This window comes from Pongo abelii, chromosome 5, assembly GCF_028885655.2.
Source record: "Pongo abelii isolate AG06213 chromosome 5, NHGRI_mPonAbe1-v2.0_pri, whole genome shotgun sequence".
Lineage (NCBI taxonomy): Eukaryota > Metazoa > Chordata > Mammalia > Primates > Hominidae > Pongo > Pongo abelii.
The window spans coordinates 146,133,742-146,153,847 of NC_071990.2; the positions used below are offsets into that span (position 1 = coordinate 146,133,742).

The 20,106-nt window shown below is 36.9% G+C and overlaps 1 protein-coding gene across 9 annotated transcripts in view; it reads left to right on the forward strand.

The window, feature by feature from the left end:
- UTRN (utrophin) overlaps positions 1-20,106 on the forward strand; it is a 573,989-nt gene that overhangs the window by 286,316 nt on the left and 267,567 nt on the right. For 8 of the 9 annotated variants that reach the window (XM_063724628.1, NM_001372253.1, XM_024247835.3 and 5 more), the window contains 1 exon segment: positions 11,136-11,325. In XM_063724628.1, the coding sequence (XP_063580698.1) occupies positions 11,136-11,325 (190 nt within the window). 9 annotated transcript variants of the gene reach the window in all.

The window sequence follows — 20,106 nt, forward strand, 5'->3', positions numbered from 1 at the left end:
GTGAGTTTAGATGTATGTGAACTAGACCATTAGTGGTGGAAGATGAAAGGTTCTCCATGCAAGAACTGAGCTTTATGATCTATCGAGCACATTGTCAGTGAGGTTGGAGGTAGGACTAAGAGAAGTTGGAAGAGAGAGGATTGGGTGTAAGATCAGATCTTTGTGAGTGGGATGGAGAGTTTCCTAGGGTAAATGTATGGTATTGCTGGGCAGTAATGAGTGCCTATTTGTGGTTTATATTATTAAATGTAAGGAAAGGTAGTCCTGTTGAACTCCTCTTTAATAGCATTCATCTACTCCATGAGGCAATGAAGAAGAATGCAGATGGAAGTGGGAGAAAGATGGAGCAGGGAAGAGTAAGATCTTTGGAAATGAGAGGAGAACAGGATTGCCTCTGGTCCATAATGGTGTCTAATGTGTCCCTTTCTCTGGATGGTGTCGTCCCTCACTAGAGCTATGGCTTGGCAAACAGACCTTGAGTTGGATTTCAAACTTCACTTCCTCATTGAGGCAGCGGTCAACCTCTATATATAGTGCCCCTGAACCTGAAGCTCAGTATAGGAACATAGTGGCTACATGTGTTGTGCTTTCCACAGCGGGATTTTGCCTGGAAGATGGGTGAACAACAACCTGGAGGTAGCAGTGGGGAGCAGGGAGGACCCTTATTCCAGCTTCTCAAACTGAGGCATAAAGGATCTGAGAGAAAAAGGAAAAGCCTTCATGAAAAGTTTGCAGGGGACCCCATGCAGTGCCTCATGTCTGTAATCCAGCACTTCGGGAGGCTGAGGCAGGTAGATTGCTTGAGTCCAGGAGTTCCAGGCTAGCCTGGGAAATATGGCAAAACCTCATCTCTACAAAAAATACAAAAATCAGCTGGGTGTGGTGACACATGCCTCTGGTCCTAGCTACTAGGGAGGCTGAGGTGGTAGGTTTGATTGAGCCTAGGAGGTGGAGGTTGCAGTGAGTTGTGATCACACCACTGCACTCCAGCCTTGGCGACAGAACCAGACTCTGGAAAAAACAAAAAGTTTGCAGGAGAAATAATGGCCCTATGGAAACTGGTTTCAGTGAAGACAAAAAGGGATTGGTCTGGGGAGATAGAAGGTACAGCAGAGTCTGCTGATCCTAGAAGAGGAGCTCTAGAGCATGGTGGAAGAAGGGTTAGGGGAGTGTGTTGGAGCAGACTGGGGATGGTATGGGAGTTATGGTTCAATATTGGTTGACTAACGAAGACCAAATATCTGGTAGTGACTTAGCTAAAGGGGAAATAGGATGTGGTGAGGGAAATCCTCTCAAGGAAATGACTCTGTGGTCTTGACTATTTATTTCCTGACAATCACAGCCCCAGGAGAGATGCTCCTTTGGGTTCACAAGGCTGTGGGCGGGGATCATGGGGTAGCAGCAGGGGGTTGTGGTGGGAGTGTCAGTGGGGGCTAGCAGCTTAGGACGGGGTCTCCTTGAGTCCCATGTAGTGAATTTTCAAATATCATGATGACGATCTATCCTCTACGTAACCAGGAATGGTCACTAAAAGACCATAGATAGATCTTTGGAAATATGTGCAGTGACTGATTCTTCATTTCAACTGAATTTTCCCCACAGCATGCTTTAATGTATTTCTCAGGTGAATATTATTTAAAAGAACAAAATTACCTTGTGAAGGTGCTCACTGAAAAGTTTAAGGAATTGTTTCATTGTAAGTTTTCTACCTGCCACTCAAACTACTGATGCTGCTGTTTTTCATTCTAAAAGAGATAAATGTATTTAAATATTATATTAATGTAAAGGTCACCTTTTGAGCACACCAAAATTTGGCAACACACATTGATGGGTTTCCTGAGATGCCCTTTTCATTAAACTCTTTAAAAAGAGAGACATATCTACTCATGTTCAAATACTCTTTTGACCAATTATAAGTAGATGCACAATTGATTAAATAATATATCTTGTAGCTTAAAATATCAAGTATTATTTAACATCTTTAAAATAACATTTTAAAAAGGCAGGTATGTCAGGTTTTATTGTGTTACAAAATGACTATAGGCTATAGGGTGTCATAGCTGCTTTTATTACAAAAATATCTTTTAAAAGCTAAGCGTTCACATTTAAAAAAAAATCCTACTTCCCTTTAATGTAAAGTATTATAAATCTGTCACCCGTGGATGTCCTTAAATCTTTTATGGGAAGCTATTTATATTTTTAGTTGGTGTCATTTCTTGCAGTAAAGACTTTTATAGTCTGTTGCTTCTTCTGTTTGAAGTAAAAAAAAATTATTTCTGCTAATGTTACCCTTCTAAACTTAAAATGTTGTATCTTTAGGTTTTTAGCCTGTGTTCTTTGTGATTTGTAGATTTAACAAGAGATTTAAAAAAAAATTTCTTTGCCTTTGTCTTCTAGCCACAAATTCCTAAGCTTAAAATCATTTCTTTTCCTGTAAGAGCATTCCTTCCCTTGTATTATCTCGTTACTTTTCTCAATACGTCCTCTAGCTGTGTTCTGATCTTTCTTGAGACATAGCAGTCAGAACTGCCAAATATAAAATCTACATTGAGAATCGTAGACGAATGCAAGTTCAGTGCTGGATGCGATCTTAGAGCTCTTCCACATTAATGCTTCCCAACCTTTTTTGCGATCGGCACACTACCCATCTATTCCCGCCAGTCACCTTTCATTTACATGCAGCGATTCTTAATGAAGCTGAATTTGAAACTAGGGATGGAGGTGAGAGTGGAGGAACACTTCTAGTAGGTTTTGTGATTCCTGTGATGGATTATGTAGTTTTAAAAGGATCTCTGGAGATTTTAAAATGGGTAATTTACTGATCCAGTACAAGCCCCTTATTTTAAGGATGAAAAAAATAAATTGGAGATTTGAAATGATTTACCCCAAGCCATACAGCTACTAAATGGTGGAGGTGATAGAATTAGGTCATTGTCTTCTGAGAGCAGTGTACAAATGGCATTAAAGGTGGTATATTAGCCTGTGTAATAGAGTATGAATACGTGTTCCTGAGACTCTAATTTCAGTGATTTTATTGACTTATGATATTATAATAAATCATGTGGAATTCCTTGAGAATGGATAGAAAATCTTGTATTGTTGAGTATACCGTACTCTAGCCTAGGGTCTAATTTTTAAAAGTAAGAAAAAATAAACTGGAGGTGGAGGAAACAACTAAGCTATAGTCTATTAGAAATTTTATATAAATTATATTAATTTCAAAAATCAGAATATAAAATAACATGTATAAGCTATGATTTTAAATTTAAACACATACATTCATTATAATAATTTGAAGACAATTTGAACTGCTATAAGTAGGGTTTGACTCTTAGTATAGTCATTATGTTTAGTAGTTAAGTTTATGATAAAAATTTGATACCAGCTATATATGCATTAGAAAAAATTCCAGGACACTTCTCATTAAATTTCACATTTGCATGCAATAAGCAAAATTAATTTCCTAGTATTTCCCCAAATTCATACATGAGGTTAGGGAAAATATTTACGGAGTATTCACTATATCTTGATACATTTATATATGTATACCTCATTTTCTCCTTAAAATATTGATGCAATATGGAGATGTTATTCCTATTGCTGTATAAGTTTATTCAATAAATACTTGTTGAGTTGCTGCTGTATGTAGGTCCTGGTCCTACTGGGTGCACTGATGAGCAACAGCTTTAAACAGGCAAGAAAACAATTGCTTACTGTCATAATCAGAGATACAATGAGGAAGGCAGAAAAGTGTCCCCCAAAGAGATTATTCAGGATTTTCTGGGTGAGCCCCATTTCATCCCAGGAGTCCTTAAAAGTGGAGGAGGCGGCAGAAGAGTGATTCAGAGAGATGTGAAGTGAGGACTTTACCTGCTGTTGCTGGATTTGAAGGTGGAGGAAGAGGCTATGAGTCAAGGAATGTGGCAGCCTCTAGAAGTTGGAAAAGAAGAGGAACCGGATTCACCCCTAGAGCCTCCAGAAATAAATGCAGCCCTGCTGATAACTTGATTTTAGTCTAGTGGAGACCCGTGTTGATCACTGACAAAACTGTAAGATAATAAACTTGTGTTGTTTTTTACCACAAAGTTTGTGGTTATTTATGATAGCAGCGATGAAACACCAACAGCCATGGTAGGGGAAACTATGGGATGCCTTGGGGAAGGTACCATGGTTTTGGAAAGTGTTTGCACCCAGGTCTGGAGGGTCAGTAGAAGTTAACCAGGTGGGACAGGGAAAATTAGTGGAGGCTGGAGGAAAGGAGCAGGAGGATATTTAAGGTAAAAAAAAGTAAAATGTAGAGTTCTGGATGCGACAGAGGCAGTGACTGCTCAGAGGATTAATAATTGGTTCATTTTTATAGATAAATAACATATGAAGTATGAAGCGGGGAGATGCCTCCTGGGGAGGTGAGCCAGAGTCAGATCATGGAAAACCTGTGTATCAGGCAAAGTTTAGGGATGATGAAGACAATCCTTGCCCAAGCACTTGTGGCTAGTGTCTTTGTCTACCTTAATCCAAAATCCATATTTTTTTACTTATATAGCCAACAAAGTAGACATCTCTTACAAAATAACTAAAATTTGTTTTTCTGAAAGTTTCCTACAAAGTGAATATTTTTAAAGTAGTATCTCTTTTCCCACTGATGATCGATCAGTAGATAATTTGTCAATAGGTGGTCTAGCTTCTGGATTGAGAATGTTCCACTGGTCACCAAAGTGTGCTGCTGAAGTTACTCTACCCAGTGGAATACTGTCTGAGGCCAAGTGCTCATGGTCTTCTTAGCTCACTTTTCCTTTGAAGTATGACCTTAGGTTGTCTACCTCCCCTCCTAGCCTCGTCCTTTATACTTGCTAGGTATCTAAATATCTGTCATATAAAGAGAATCATCTGCCTTTACCCTTAGGGTTCTTAGACATTTGCGTCCTTTTCCCTAGTTTGGACATTCTCAGGGTTTAATAGAATTAATCTGTAATGATCTCTTTTTACATTAGCTGTTGCCATATAACCTATTATCTGCATATGAATATTCTTAAATAATAAAAAAGAATTCTGATTATGGGAAATGAAGGTGTTTGACCTTACTAAATTTTTTAGTGACTAAATTTTATATATTGAATGTTCTTAAAGGAGAATCGCCTGTTTGTAGTGGATTGATTGCATATGTGCACTCCTTTAATTGTTTTCTAGCGCCTTTTTAGCACAGCCTTCATTTGGCTATTCTTAATGTTTTTTCTGTTGATGTTTTAAAAATAGAAAATATGGGCAGAGTTTGGGGAAGGATAAAACATCACCAACAACAACCACTCAAATTCTAGTGGGTAACTTCTAAATTTTAAAAATTAAAAAAAATTCACCTATGATTACAAAAAAACGAACAACCACTAAGCACTGAAAGGTTTATAACAGAATATAGTTCTTTTCCCTTGACTCACTGCAGTCCCCTTCCTAGAGGCAACTATTCTCCTTACCTTCTTCTATCATTTTTACATTTCCATATTCTAAAAATGAGTATGCCATCATCTTTCAATTCTTCAGTATTAGATATTGTCTGCTGACATCCTATTTTGGTAAATACATAGGAAGCTGCTTAGGGATGCTACTGTTCTTTTCCCTGCTTCGTCATTGAATTTCAGGTAAACAAATATACAGTGTTGATATTATTTTGCCTGTCCAAACATTATTACCAGCTAAAAACTGAGGTTTATTATAATTTTGTTTCCTATGTGTTTGTTTTACCTGAAATTAATAATTGCCTTATTTTTATATGCCTAGTTTTCTTTGCACCTATTGCTAATCCCTCCCACATTTTCCAATGACCTGACAGTACAATTTTCCACAAAGCCAGTCACATTAAGCAGGCTATCACTTCTAATATTGTTCCTTGGTCCTTGGTGACATCTCTTCTGGAGACATGCTTTCTAGGCCTGCTACACAGCCATCATGCTGGGTATTTGCTTTGCTCCTAGTTTAGAATCCCTGTTCCTTGGATCTCTTGGAAGTTTTGTGTTATTCGTTTGTTTTTGCCTTTTTGTTTTGTTTTGTTTGGGTTTATTTGTTTTCTTTTTTGGGGCGATGTCCTCATTTTGTCTGAGTGTATCCTTTGTAAGTTTTGTCACGTTAAAACAGGAATGCAGAGTGGTGGCAACGCTGAAGACAGCCCATACCTGCTCCAGTTTGGATTCACACCCTCTTTTCTGTGATCTCCTGTCACCATTAACAGGAGAGCCCCTTTGCTTCTTCCTGGGTTGGATCTCTTTTTTATGCTTCTCGTATCTTCCTCCTTCTTGATTTGCAAACTGAGTTCTGTGGGGGACATCTAGGAGCTTCTTGAAAAATGGTATGTAGGAGTTATTTTTCATAATTAGTTCAATTATTATTTTTAGGTTTTTAAAAAATTTTTTACTCTAAGTTCTGGGATACATGTGCAGAACGTGCAGGTTTGTTACATAGGTATACATGTGCCATGGTGTTTTGCTGCACCCATCAACCCATCATCTAGGTTTTAAGCCCTGCATGCATTAGGCATTTGTCCTAATGCTCTCCCTCCCCTTGCCCCCCACCCCTTGACAGGCCCCGGTGTGTGATGTTCCCCTCCCTGTGTCCATGTGTTCTCATTGTTCAACGGCCACTTGTAAGTGAGAACACGCAGTGTTTGGTTTTATGTTCCTGTGTTAGTTTGCTGAGAATGATGGTTTCCAGCTTCGTCCATGTCCCTGCAAAGGACATGCACTCATTCTTTTTTATGGCTGCATAGTATTCCATGTTGTATATGTGCCACATTTTCTTTATCCAGTCTATCATTGATGGGCATTTGGGTTGGTTCCCAGTCTTTGCTATTGTAAATAGTGCTACAGTAAAGATACATGTGCATGTGTCTTTATAGTAGAATGATTTATAATCTTTTGCATATATACCCAGTAATGGGATTGCTGGGTCAAATGGTATGTCTGGTTCTAGATCCTTGAGGAATCACCATACTGTCTTCCACAATAGTTGAACTAATTTACACTCCCACCAACAGTGTAAAAGCGTTCCTATTTCTCCACATCCTCTCCAGCATCTGTTGTATCCTGACTTTTTAGGAACTGCCATTCTAACTGGTGTGAGATGGTATCTCATTGTGGTTTTGAGCTTTTTTCATCTGTTTGTTGGCCACATAAATGTCTTCTTTTGAGAAATGTCTGTTGATATCCTTCGCCTACTTTTTGATTTGGTAGTTTGATTTTTTCTTGTAAATTGTTTAAGTGTAGGAGCTAATCTTAAAGACATAGCATGGCCAGGCACAGTGGCTCAGCCTGTAATGCCAGTACTTTGGGAGGCTGAGGCAGGCAGATCACTTGAGGTCGGGAGTTCGAGACCAGCCTGGCCAACATGGTGAAACCCTATCTCTACTAAAAAACAAAATACAAAAATTTGCTGGGTGTGGTGGCACATGCCTGTAGTTCCAGCACTTTGGGAGGCTGAGGCGGGCCGATCACCTGAGGTCAAGAGTTTGAGACCAGCCTGGTCAACATGGTGAAATCCTGTATCTATTAAAAAAATACAAAAATTAGCCACGTGTAGTGGCAGGCACCGATAAGCTACTTGGGAGGCTGAGGCAGGAGAATTACTTGAACTTGGGAGGTAGAGGTTGCAGTGAGCTGAGATCACATCACTGCACTCCAGCCTTGGTGACAGAGCAAGACTCCGTCTCATAAAATAAAATAAAATAAAATAAATAAAATAAAATAAAATAAAAAATAAATAAAATAAAATGAATATTATGGAAAGATTGTCATTTGGTAAATACTTGTATAAATAGGACTCAGGAATATGAAGGTATAAAAAGTTCTGCTGAAATGCAGTTTATAGAATGGGTGGAAAGATACGAAAACTATATAGTGTAGTTAAAATACAATTTAAGAATGAAACAAGATCATCATTCAAGGCCTTTTTCCAGGATTCGTGTGATTAATCGTTGTTTGAAGAGGATTATTGACCTTTTACGAACTCATAACAGGGAAACCGAACTGGGATGGAAGGTTCTGGAAGAGGTAGTCGTTAACCCTTAAAGGAGTGGTAGGATTGTGATAAATGGAGAGGGTCAGCAGGACATTTTTATATGGATATAACATTTTCGTGTGGATACAATATTAAGAATATTGTAGAGAAAAAGGAGCACACCACTATTACCTAAACAGAGTATTGAAGAAAACTAGGGGATAAAGTTGGAGAAGTAAACTGGGATCAATTATGGAGGAAATTAAATTCCAGGCAAGGAAATTTGAACTGATTCTGCAGGTTAAGAAGTAAGTGCTAGGATGAGGTTGATGACATTCAAGAATGTTATATAAACAGAATGTTAGTATGTAGTCTTTAATGTCTGGTTTCTTTGACTTAGCAGAATGCATGTGAGATTCCATGCATGTTGTTGCGTGTATCAGTAGTTTGCTTATATTTATTGTGGAATAGTATTCCATTGTATCCCTGTACCAAACTTTGTCTATCCGTATGTAATACCAGTTGGTATTTGGGTTGTTTTCAGTTTTTGGCCATTACCAATAAGGCTGCTATATACACTGACATACAGATTTTATGTAGACATATGGTGGTGTTTTTTTGTTGTTGTTTGTTTGTTTTTGAGACAGTCTCACTCTGTCACCCAGACTGGGGTGCAGTGGCACAATCTTGGCTCACTGCAACCTCTGCCTCCTGAGTTCAAGCAATTCTTACTGCCTCAGCCTCCCAAGTAGCTGGGATTACAGGCATGCCCCACCATGCCCAGCTAATTTTTGTATTTTTAGTGGAGAAGGGATTTCACTATGTTGTCCAGGCTGGTCTCAAACTCCTGACCTCAAGTAATCTGCCTGCCTCGGCCTCCCAAAGTGCTGGGACTACAGGCATAAGCCACTGTGCCCCACCTAGACATAATAAATAAATAGGTATTTATTACTCCTAGCAATAAATACCTAGGGGTAAGATTGCTGAGTTGTATCACTAATGCATGGTTAACTTTATAACAAACTGCCAGCTGTTTTTCAAAATGGCTGTACTTTTACCTGCAATGTATGAGAGTTGCAGTTCCTCCACATTCCTGCCAACCCTTGGTATAGTCATTTTCTTAAAGCCATTTTAACATGAAGCAATGTCTCATTGTGGTTTGAATTTACATTTCTCTAATGATTAATGTGCTGAGCATATTTTCATTTGCTTATTTGTCATCTAAACATCTTCTATGGTAATGTATAGGTTTAAATCTTTTGCCCATTTTTTAAAATGATATGTTAAAAAAAGATACTGCATCATTATAAAATTTAAAAAAATGCCAAAAAGTGCAAATAGGAAAGTAAACCAACTTAAATCCCAGCACCCAAAATTAACTGTTTGAATGTTAAGTTAATATTCCAGACATTTCTCCCTCTATGTATATATACAGATAGAAGGACAGATGGATGGGTGGATGAATGGATGGACAGAGAGAAAAAATACGTGTAAATAAAGTCTATTAGATATGCTGATTTCTACTGTGATACAATTTGTATACAGTAGTCTCCCCTTATCTGTGGTTTTGCTTGCTGTGGTTTCAGTTACCTGCGGTGTATACAAAAAGAAATCTTGAGAAAGAGAGAGATCACATTGACAGAAGTTTTACACAGTATATTGTTATGATCGTTCTATTTTATTATTAGTTATTATCATCAATGTCTTACTGTGCCTAATTTATAATGTAAAAATAGGTATGATGCATGGGAAAAAAACATGGTATATATAAGGTTTGGCACTATCTGTGGTTTCAGACATTCACTGGGGATCTTGAAATGTATCCCCTACAGATCAGGAGGGACTGCTGTATCACAAAATTCATCAGGATTTTTAGTATATTCACCATGTTGGGCAACCATCACTACTCTTAATTTCAGAAAATTTGTCATCCTCCAAAGAAACCCCATACCATTAGTAGTCATCCTCCATTGTCCTCCACCGTGCAATCCTAGGCAACACCTAATCTACTTTCTCTCTGTATATGAATTTACCTATTTTGGAAATTTTGTATAAATGGAATTTCACCATATCTGGCCCTTTGTGTCTAACTTCTTTCACTTAACATAGTGTTTTCAAGGTTCATCCATATTGTAACACGTGTCAGTACTTCATTCCTTTTTATAGGTGAATAATATTCTATGTATAGACATAGTATATTCTGTTTATTAACTTCTCTCTCAATTTAGGTTGATTCTACTAGTTGGCCATTATAGATAATGCTGCTACAAACATTTGTGTACAGGTTTTTCTGTGGAAATATTTCCAGTTCTCTTGGATTTAAATACCTAGGAGTGAAATTATCGATACTAATTTTTAAAATTCAGTTGTTTTCTTATTATAGAGCTCTGAAGAATATAAAGTTTTAAATGTTGAATTTACAGGTGTGTGTATCTCTTAACTCATATAACTCCAAGATAGCTCTGTGTTCTAATTTTGATGTAGATTTAATGAAGGGTTTATAGAAGCTCATTTGTCCAATGCATTCTAAATATTACTAAATAAGAAACCAACTTGTATAGATATGAATTGTTTAAAATATATAAAGTCAGCTGCTTCAATTATTTTTATTTTGTCTTAAATATTTCTTCAGCTTTTATTTCTTCCTAGAATTCATTTAGCCACTGACTGTAGGAGTATTTGTTGATATTGTCTTTATGTAAGTCAACACAAAAGGCAATTGTATTGACTTACATAAAGGCAGTATCAACAAATATTCATATAGTCACTGACTGTACGAATGTTTAATCCTTAAAGGAGTGGTAGGATTCAGTGACTGAAAGAATACAATTGCCTTTTGTATTGACCTACAACATATGGGGGAATAATTTAACTTACAATTATGAATTGTAAAATGTACTTATAATTATTGTATCTTATGGATGTGATTTTAATATTTTTATGACTCTCCCCCTTTCACTCTTCTCAGAATTCACATGACCCCCCCCACTAAGGATTATTCAAGACACACATACAAATAAATCTCCCAGTTACCTATGGTGACTTGACTAAAAGGTCCTTTGGGGGCTGCCTGTTAGTTTTTTATTTAGGGGATGCGTGATGTGGAATGTCACACTGTAAGTAATGGAGCCATGCTGTCATATTGTTACTTTCAGTATTGCTGACAGACAGAACACCTTGGAGGCTGAGTGGAGGACGCTGCAGGCCTCTCGCAGAGATCTGGAAAACTTCCTAAAGTGGATGCAGGAAGCAGAGACCACAGTGAATGTGCTTGCAGATGCCTCTCATCGGGAGAATGCTCTTCAGGATAGTATCTTGGCCAGGGAACTCAAACAGCAGATGCAGGTAAGTGCATGGGAAACCACACCAGTACTTGTGTTTGCCCTGTGCGCTTTTGATCCCTCTGCATGCAAATGTGTTACCCTTAAAAGGTGAGGTTGTCACTTTATTCTCCTATGAAATCCGTGCTCTCCTGTGAATAATAGGTTTCTTGAAATAAGCTCTATTAGATATTTTTACTTAATGTTAGAGGGGAAAAACCCACCTTGTTTTATGGAAGTAATAATTGTTTATTTAGAGTTAGAGGCTCACAGCTATTCTGCTTTTTGTCATTTTAAGCCCTATTACGGTTAGCTTTATTGAATCCTAAATTATAAGGGCATTTTCCCTTAATGTGAAGTTGTTTCTTTCTCCATTTATTATACATACTTAATATAAAAGCTGCAAAAGCTCTATGGCTTAGTTTATAACTAAGAATATTAGGCTTGATGGTATTACTTTTATGTCATTAGCTTGATAACTGTGATTGTATATGTAGTCTGAGGTTCAAATATTTCTTCTACACAAAATGTGCTAATATAAAACTTTTCACTTATAAACATTATGAGGAATCTTATGAAATATGTCTGAATCTTTTTCTGCCCTCAAGTAGTTCTGCTTTAGTGCTCTTGAACCTTCCAGTTCAAAATGTGATTCAGGTGGAGTGCAGTGCCTCACACCTGTAATCCCAGCACTTTGGGAGGCCAAGGTGGGTACGTCACCTGAGGTCAGGAGTTCAAGACCAGCCTGGCCAACATGGTGAAACACCATCTCCACTAAAAATACAAAAATTAGCGAAGTGTGGTGGCGTGCACCTGTAGTCCCAGCTACTTGGGAGGCTGAGGCATGAGAATTACTTGAACCCAGGAGGTAGAGGTTGCAGTCAGCCAAGATCATGCTGCTACACTTCAGCCTGGGTGGCAGAACGAGACTCTCTGTCCACTCCCCAAAAAAACAAAACAAAAACCTGTTTCAATGGGGAAGTCTCCTTGTCAACCATAGTATGACATCTGATTAGTTTATACCATGCCATGCTCACATCAGTTTGACAACTATTATTTCTGATGTACTTGTGAACATGTGTTCCATTGTCTTTTGTTGTTGTTGTTTTGTCACCCAGGCTGGAGTGTAGTGGTGCAATCTCAGCTTGCTACCACCTCTGCCTCCTGGGTTCAAGCGATTCTCATCCCTCAGCCACCCGAGTAGCTGGGATTACAGGTGTGCTCCGCCATGCCCGGCTAGTTTTTGTATTTTTAGTAGAGATGGGGTTTCACCATGTTGGCCAGGCTGGTCTCAAACTTTTGACTTTAAGTGATCCACCTGCCTTGGTCTCCCAAAGTGCTGGGATTACAGGCCTGAGCCACCGTGCCTGGCCTCCATTGTCTTTTGATACATGTCTCCACTTGTCCCAGTTGGTCACATGGTTCTTCAAGGGCAGAGATTATATTATCCATATTGTTGCCTATGCAGTGCCCTGTGTGCAAATGCTAAGTAAATACTGACTGCTGTCCTTGGACCTTGACTCACCATTAGGAAACTCAGCATTGAAACCTTTTTTAAATCCGTTCTTAGGAACTCTTTTCTCTTAAAACATCAAAAAGACTGTTTTGTAAAATGTCAACAAATGTGTGGATCTGGATGAAGGATACAGAGTCTTTCTTTGAACTACTCTGATTCTTACAATTTTTCTTTAAGTTTGAAATTATTTTCACTGAAAAGTTACACAATTTGAAAAACAGATCTTTTTGGAATGAGCTTATTTATAAATTGTCCCTGTGCATGAAAACTCATGGTGTTTTACTGTTGAGTTCTTAAGATTCATTTGTTGAAAATTTCTGTTTAAATACATTGCTGCTTGTATCTTATTCATTGCACAATACATTTTGTGACTTGGTAATGAGTGTGACCAGGCAAGTATCAAAATTAAATCTGTTCCTTTGACTCGCTGTTTTGAGCCTCATGAGGTCACTATAAATGTTAATTGATAAAATATTTAGCCATCATCTGTATTTTAGGAGGTCATAGAGGACTCTGAGTGTGGGTAAATGCTAGATTATTTATTTTTTTATGATTTAAACAAGAAAAAGCCTGACCTATAAATGCTCGCAGTTAATTTATGCAATGGTTTTAATTTCAGTAGCTATCTAGGCTGTGCACTTGAGTAGGTAACAGTTTATACACAATGAATAAAGGAGGCTTTAAATGAACCCTGGTAATGAGCACCAGCAAAGCACAGGCCTATTCTGGAGTTTAATGATGTCTTCTGACATATTTTATCTTAGGATATATTCTTACCATAGCTAAGACTCTTCTCAATATTTAATGAATATTCAAACAGTGGAAGACAAATGTAAATAGAAATGTTTAAAATCTTTCAAAATAAAAATATCTAAGCACAGGATTACTTATGGCAAACAGCATCAAGAAAGGTTGCTGATAAAAATATTAAAATACATTATAATGCTTTATAAAATATAATACATTATTACTTTAGCGTTGCTAAAAATAGTCTCTTTTGGCTGGTAGAAAGTAATAAAGAGGACATTTACTAAGAGTCTACTAAAATTCCTTTGTTTAAAGATAAATATGTACATTTATGTTTAGAATGTTTCACATTACAGTAATTTGCATGATTTTTCACTCCCTTGCTTTGTTATTAAATGCTCTTAATTTTAAAATGTTCTCTCCATTCTATTTTTTAAAAATTCTATGGTTTTATTTTCAGTACCTTATAGATAGATGATTGTTAGAGATTTAGTACCTTTTACTGAGTTTTTCTGAGGAAAGAGAATTTTAATTTTTTTATGGTGTTGTATATTAATGATTCTCCTTTTATATGAGTGAACAGACATTTAAAATAGAAACTTGTTTGGAAATGGAGAGATGTTTGTTGGAGAAAATGACTGTACAAAAGCATGGCAAATCATAACAGAAAAGTTCTGGTGGCATGGTGGTGTTAGTGGTGGTGGTGGTGGTGCACAGTCTGTGCACTAAGGAAGATGGAATAAGGAGCTTGGTGTATCTTTGCTGCATGCACAGGATGTGTATGTAGAACTGCTTAGCTGACACGTTTCACTGTTTATACTTGCTTCATGACTTGTGACAACCAGATCCAAGGCCAGGGGAGTATTTCATGAAGACAAAGCAGTTTATTCTATGTTCAGTTTAAGGTGAATCTTGGGTGAATTTTGATAAGGATAGTTCTAAAGCACATGGAAGATGATTAACTTTTGGGAGTATGCTATGATACATGCCATTCTTTTAAGGATGAATGATGATTTGGATTTATGTATCTATGTTTCATTGCCCTGCTGCAAGGCTGTTAGGATTTATTCCGTAGCAGAGGCCTTTTGGCAAGAGAAAAGCCGATTCTTTGGAGACCTGCAGGAGAGACAAGCTTCCTTGAGAACTGAGCAGTCCAGCTGATAGAGGGTCTTAAATGCCATGCAAGTATTTATATTTTAATCCAGTGGCAATGAAGGGAAGTCATAAAGGATAGTAACAAGAGTGATGCAATGGGATTTTTGCTTTATAGGAATTTAGCTGATGGTATGAGGAATGGACTTGAACTAGACCAGAGTGACAGAAGAGAGGCCTGTTAGGATACTCATGTAGCCATCCAGGCTACAGGTGATAATTACCAGAAAGGAGACAATGGCAGGGGTAGTAGATCTAATGACTCAATAGTATACATAGACTAAGGAAGGGGAAAGACAGATTGCCAAGTGGCGTTAGAGCCTAAGAGTGGGAACATAGAAGAAAATGTCAGGGCAGGGTTGCAAGTTAGCGGGACATGTGTGGGGATGGCAAATTTCATCCATTTTGACTTTGTTGAAATGAAGCATTGGAGTAACATCCAGGAGGAGTTGCCTGGTATGCAGTTGTCACTGTGAATCTATATTCAGATAAGAGTATTTGGCCAAAGATGCAGAAACTTTATTTTTTGCTTTTGTATGAAAGCCCATTATTGACTTCCAACTAGTTTATTAGTTCAAGTGCATTTATTCTTAATGTGCATGTTCATATTCTAAAAGATTGTTATTCTTTTAATTATATTTAAAAATTTTAGCTTTACATTTGGCATTACCAATTAATTGAAATGCTCTGATTCTTTCCTGGGTAAAATCCTGAGTTCTGCTGCCTTTCTGGAATGGTGTTGTCATGGGTGGCTGATTTTGCTCTCTAATAATTTATGTTTTAGGATTATTACACTTTTATCTCCTATGTTTGCTTTTAGCCTCATTTTCATCCTCTTGTTCCATAGGTGCAGACTTTGATTATAGATGTTTTAGATTTTTCTCCTGTGCCCAGCTCCATGCTTAGCACTGTGCTTGAGGGGTGAATGCCTATATCATGGGGACTTCATCTGCTGGTTCTAGGACAGGGGACAGGAATTATAGCTTCATACTTATTTAATAACAACTTTCTTGGCATATAATTCACATACTGTACAGTTCATTCATTTAAATTTTACAATTCATTTGTTTCTAGTCTATTCACGGTTGTACAACCATCACCACAATCAAGTTAGAACATTTTCATTACCTCAGAAAGAAACCCCTTCCCTTTACTAGCAATTTCCCATTCCTCCCCGCCAATTCCCTCCCCTCTGAACAATCACTAATCTATTTCTATCTATTTGCCAAATACCTTAGCATTTTATATTCTATCCTTTGAATATGTGCTCCACTTTTGGCTTTACACAGATATGGTGACATTGTTAGCCTCACCAGAGGGAGGCAGTGTAGATTCTCAGTTTGGACCTGCAGGGAAAAAAGATACAGGCAGACGCCCACAGAACACTGGCTGATAAACACATTCTATAAGACCCAACAAAGTCGGCAAAGCACTGCTTGATAAACACCGTTCTGTAAGACACAATATAGGACTTTAAATCGTTCTAACATGAAGGACTAAGAAAGGCAAATGAAGTAAAGGAGGAAAAACAAATACTTGAAAATACTGCATTTCTTTTAAAGAATCATGGCAACATTAGACAGAGGTGAAATTGCAGCATTAGCCCGGTTACCAGTTTGAGCAGGACACTGATAATGAGCAACATCTGGGTTCTATTTCTGGCTGTGCTCTTTGACCCAGTCATTTAATCATCCAGGGTTATTTTGCACATCTCCTGATAGTACTTTACCCCGGTTGATATTTGCAATGATATTCAGGCTGCAGTAGAGAATATGTCTCAAGTGTGTGTGTGTGTGTGTATATGTATATATACATAAAACCCCAAAATTCTGTACTGGATTTTTATATGATATAATTATGGCCTCATATTTCCTATTCATAAAATTAAAACAGCTTTATGGCAAATAAAATGAGATCGTGAAGATGCTGTCTAAGGGGAAATGTGGCAATTTGGAATGTTCAGTAGTCAATTACAGACTTTTAATTTTTTATTAACTTAGCTGTTTAATTAGACAAATCCTAACCTATTCCATTTCTAATGGCTTTCCTTCTCGGCAGGCAGATGAGAATCCACTGGATCACCCTGCTTTTAGGGTATCTTAGTCACATAACCCCTGCAAATATTTTTTGTTTTGCTTTATTGTTGTTGTTTTGTTTTGTTTTAGGTGATCTTGGGCTGAGACCTGTCTGGGGGTGATTTTTTAGCACTCAGTGTATGGGCTGTTGTTATCAGAGTCAGTTGTACCCTTCAGCTCTTCTCAAGATTTATAACAGGGTCTCCTGTTCACTAATTCACAGAGCACAGCTAGAGCTGCATTTACTGGGTAGTGAACGTATCCCTCTTTAGAGAGGGTGAATGCTCTGTTCTCTCTTAATAGAAACCAGCTACAGGGCATGCACCGTGGTGGTGGTGGTGGTGGTATGTTGAATCCCTGTTCCCAGGGGATGTCCGCTTTCTATCTGCAGCTTTAATGTTTCACTTAATATCCTCTTTGGCTACTGAGCGCACTCCTCTCCCGCAGCCGGCAGCGCTTGGCTGCTCGACAACTTCCTTCATTTCTGGCCATGCCGGGCTGAGCAAGTGCTGCCTGTGAGCATCTGCTGGGGGGCTTTCTTCTGTGGCGTTTGTCTGTGTTTTTTAAATTGAGAAGTTGAAGGAATACCAGCCTCCTTTTTCCTAGAACCTAACCCCCTATATCTTTCAAATGCTTTCCTGGAAACGAGCATGCTCAGAGAACTGACAAATCATTGTCCAGTGACCGGGAGGAAATGATCGTTGCTCTTCATTTATAATGCAAATTCTGAGGTGTCTCCAGAAGTGTGGTAAACTTAAAATGATGGCTGTGGTGAGAACGTCTCTGCAGAAAGTTGTGGTTTTGTTGCATCGCTTACAAAGGATGGCAGTTTCTTCTCCTCGGTATCAGAAGCTCTGTAAGGTAACTGAGTGATTGAAAATAAGGATCTCGGGTGTCTGACAGTTCTACTGTTTCTCAGGCTCTAAAAACTAATCTTTCAGGTTCTTATCAAGGAAAGATTCCCTTTCTTAGTAACTGATTGTGAAAGCTGTTAAAGTGAATTGCATAATTACATTTTGTTTAAAAATCTAAAACAGGTTTTAGTTTTAGTACATAGTTTATTTTGCAATTGACACAATCTTGTCTTCTGAGATGGGCTAGTGAAATGTTTGGAGAAAATATGATAGCAAAACTACTACATTCATTAAGACCTGTTACCTCTCTGGTACTTTGCAGTATCTTAATATTGAATGGCACATTAATCTTATGTAAATTTTAGTAAAATTAAAAGAAGATTGCCAAATAATCTTTCAGTAGATTTTTTAAAAATGTTCCATCATTTTATAGCTAATTGCTTTTTCAATTAAAACAATTAAAACACATTTTTAAAAAATGATCAGACTGAATTTCATCATAAAACATCCCCTATATTCTTGAATCTCCATATATTATAGTTACACTTGAAGAATTTAATTTCATTTGGATAGATGAATTAAGTAGACTTACAGGAGGCAACTTGTTTGACAGTTGCAAATTTCTAATACTACATCATCCTGAACATAAACCATTCAATCAGCTGCTGTATTTTTTTAAGTCAGCTGTTATATGTTTGATCATAGCTTTGTTTTATTCAAACTATGTTGATACTATGTCATTACTTTTGTCAAAATTAGAGTGTTTTGATATAAAAGGAGAGAGTTATATTAGCAATTTTTACACTACCGCAGTACTATATTCCTCCTTCCTATCATATTTTTAGTACCGTTCTCAAGAATGTATCTTGTTGCTCTGTTAGCTGCCCAAACTCATTTGTGATCAAAACAACTGTCTCTAAGAAAATATTATTTTTCTGATGATATACAATATGGCATGTCCAGGCATCTAGATGATGCTTATATGGCAGCAGATTGAGGTGGGAAGCAGTATTCCATTAACTTTATTATATCACACTGTAATTTCTTATGATTTGGCCAATTAGATATATTGCTGTCTGGAAACTTTTTTTTTTTTCCCGGAAGTTTTGGGAGACAGATTCAGGTAGTGGGGTATTCTTTTCAGAAATACTTACAAGAGTTTTATTTGCATAAGAAGTTAATTAAAACTTAATGGAACTTAATTAATTCAGTTACAAAGATTTGTAAACCTAATTATTTCAACGTGTTGTGTTTTTCTCCACTTCAATGGATAAGTTTATTCTGGTAAAACATTTATGTTTTTCATGAAAAGGCAATTTTGATAATAGATAAGAAAAGCTCATTCACTAATTCATGCTATTTAATTTTTTTTAACTACCAGTATGAATGTATTCTTTTTTTTTAAGAGCAGGGTCATTTTCCTGATCCATTTGTGTGTGTACTTTCACAAAACCAAATATTTTTCTAAAGTTGAAGGTATTAAGTTAGTGCAAAGTATGAAACAGCAGAAGTCAATATTGGAGAAAGTTGCTAATTAGTTTCCTAATTCTACCGCAAATAGACACAAGTTAAGTCACTGAAGTCATTGGATAAATTACCATCAGAAGTGCTTTTTGGGAAGACTTCTTGATTTATAATTTCCTAAAGATACCATGAAAATTTAAATGTTTAGAATAAATGTTACTTATTTCATTTAGAAAATTAAAATTTACATCATTTGCTGTTGAAATACTATCTTCCACGTATTCTTTCCCATATGCAAAATTAACAACTGCCTGGATAACGCAATGAGAAATGTACAATTCCAGTACATTCCAGCAGGTGTCAGTATAAGGCAGTGACATAGGAGATTTTGCCTAAAGAACTGGAAATCCAGATTAGGAAGCGGCGCAATTACTATGAAATAAATACACTAGTAACAGATAAATTTTATTTGTGTGGTTATATTTTGAAAACTGATCTAAGTTATTGAGCTATATTAATTTAATGAAATAAAAATTTAGTTGTAGACTTAAATATTAACAGTTGCCATCTCAAATATTGTTAGAGGTAGCTATACCAACCAAAAATACTTAATTGTATGTTAATTATCAGTAGTCCATGTGTCATACCTAAAAGTTTAAATAGGTTTGACATTTATTTGCTTTAAGACACTGTAAATTCCCTTCCCATTAAATTGTAAATGCTGCCTTGACTTTCTCCTTATTCCTCCCACATTCTCTAAATTTAGTTTCTTAGAAAAAAATGCTTTAAGTTTGTGTTTCTCCATAAAAATATAGAAACAGTCTATTGTAAATACATTTAGAGACCAAAATGAATGAGAATAAAATGTGGCATAATCTGAGGGAAATTTGACTATTTAAAATTCATATTGGCATTCTGAAATTCAGTGTCTGAATATTTTTATCGTCTTTTAAATTCCTCTTGAGGATCATTCTTTTTATGTATTATTTGTTTAGTCT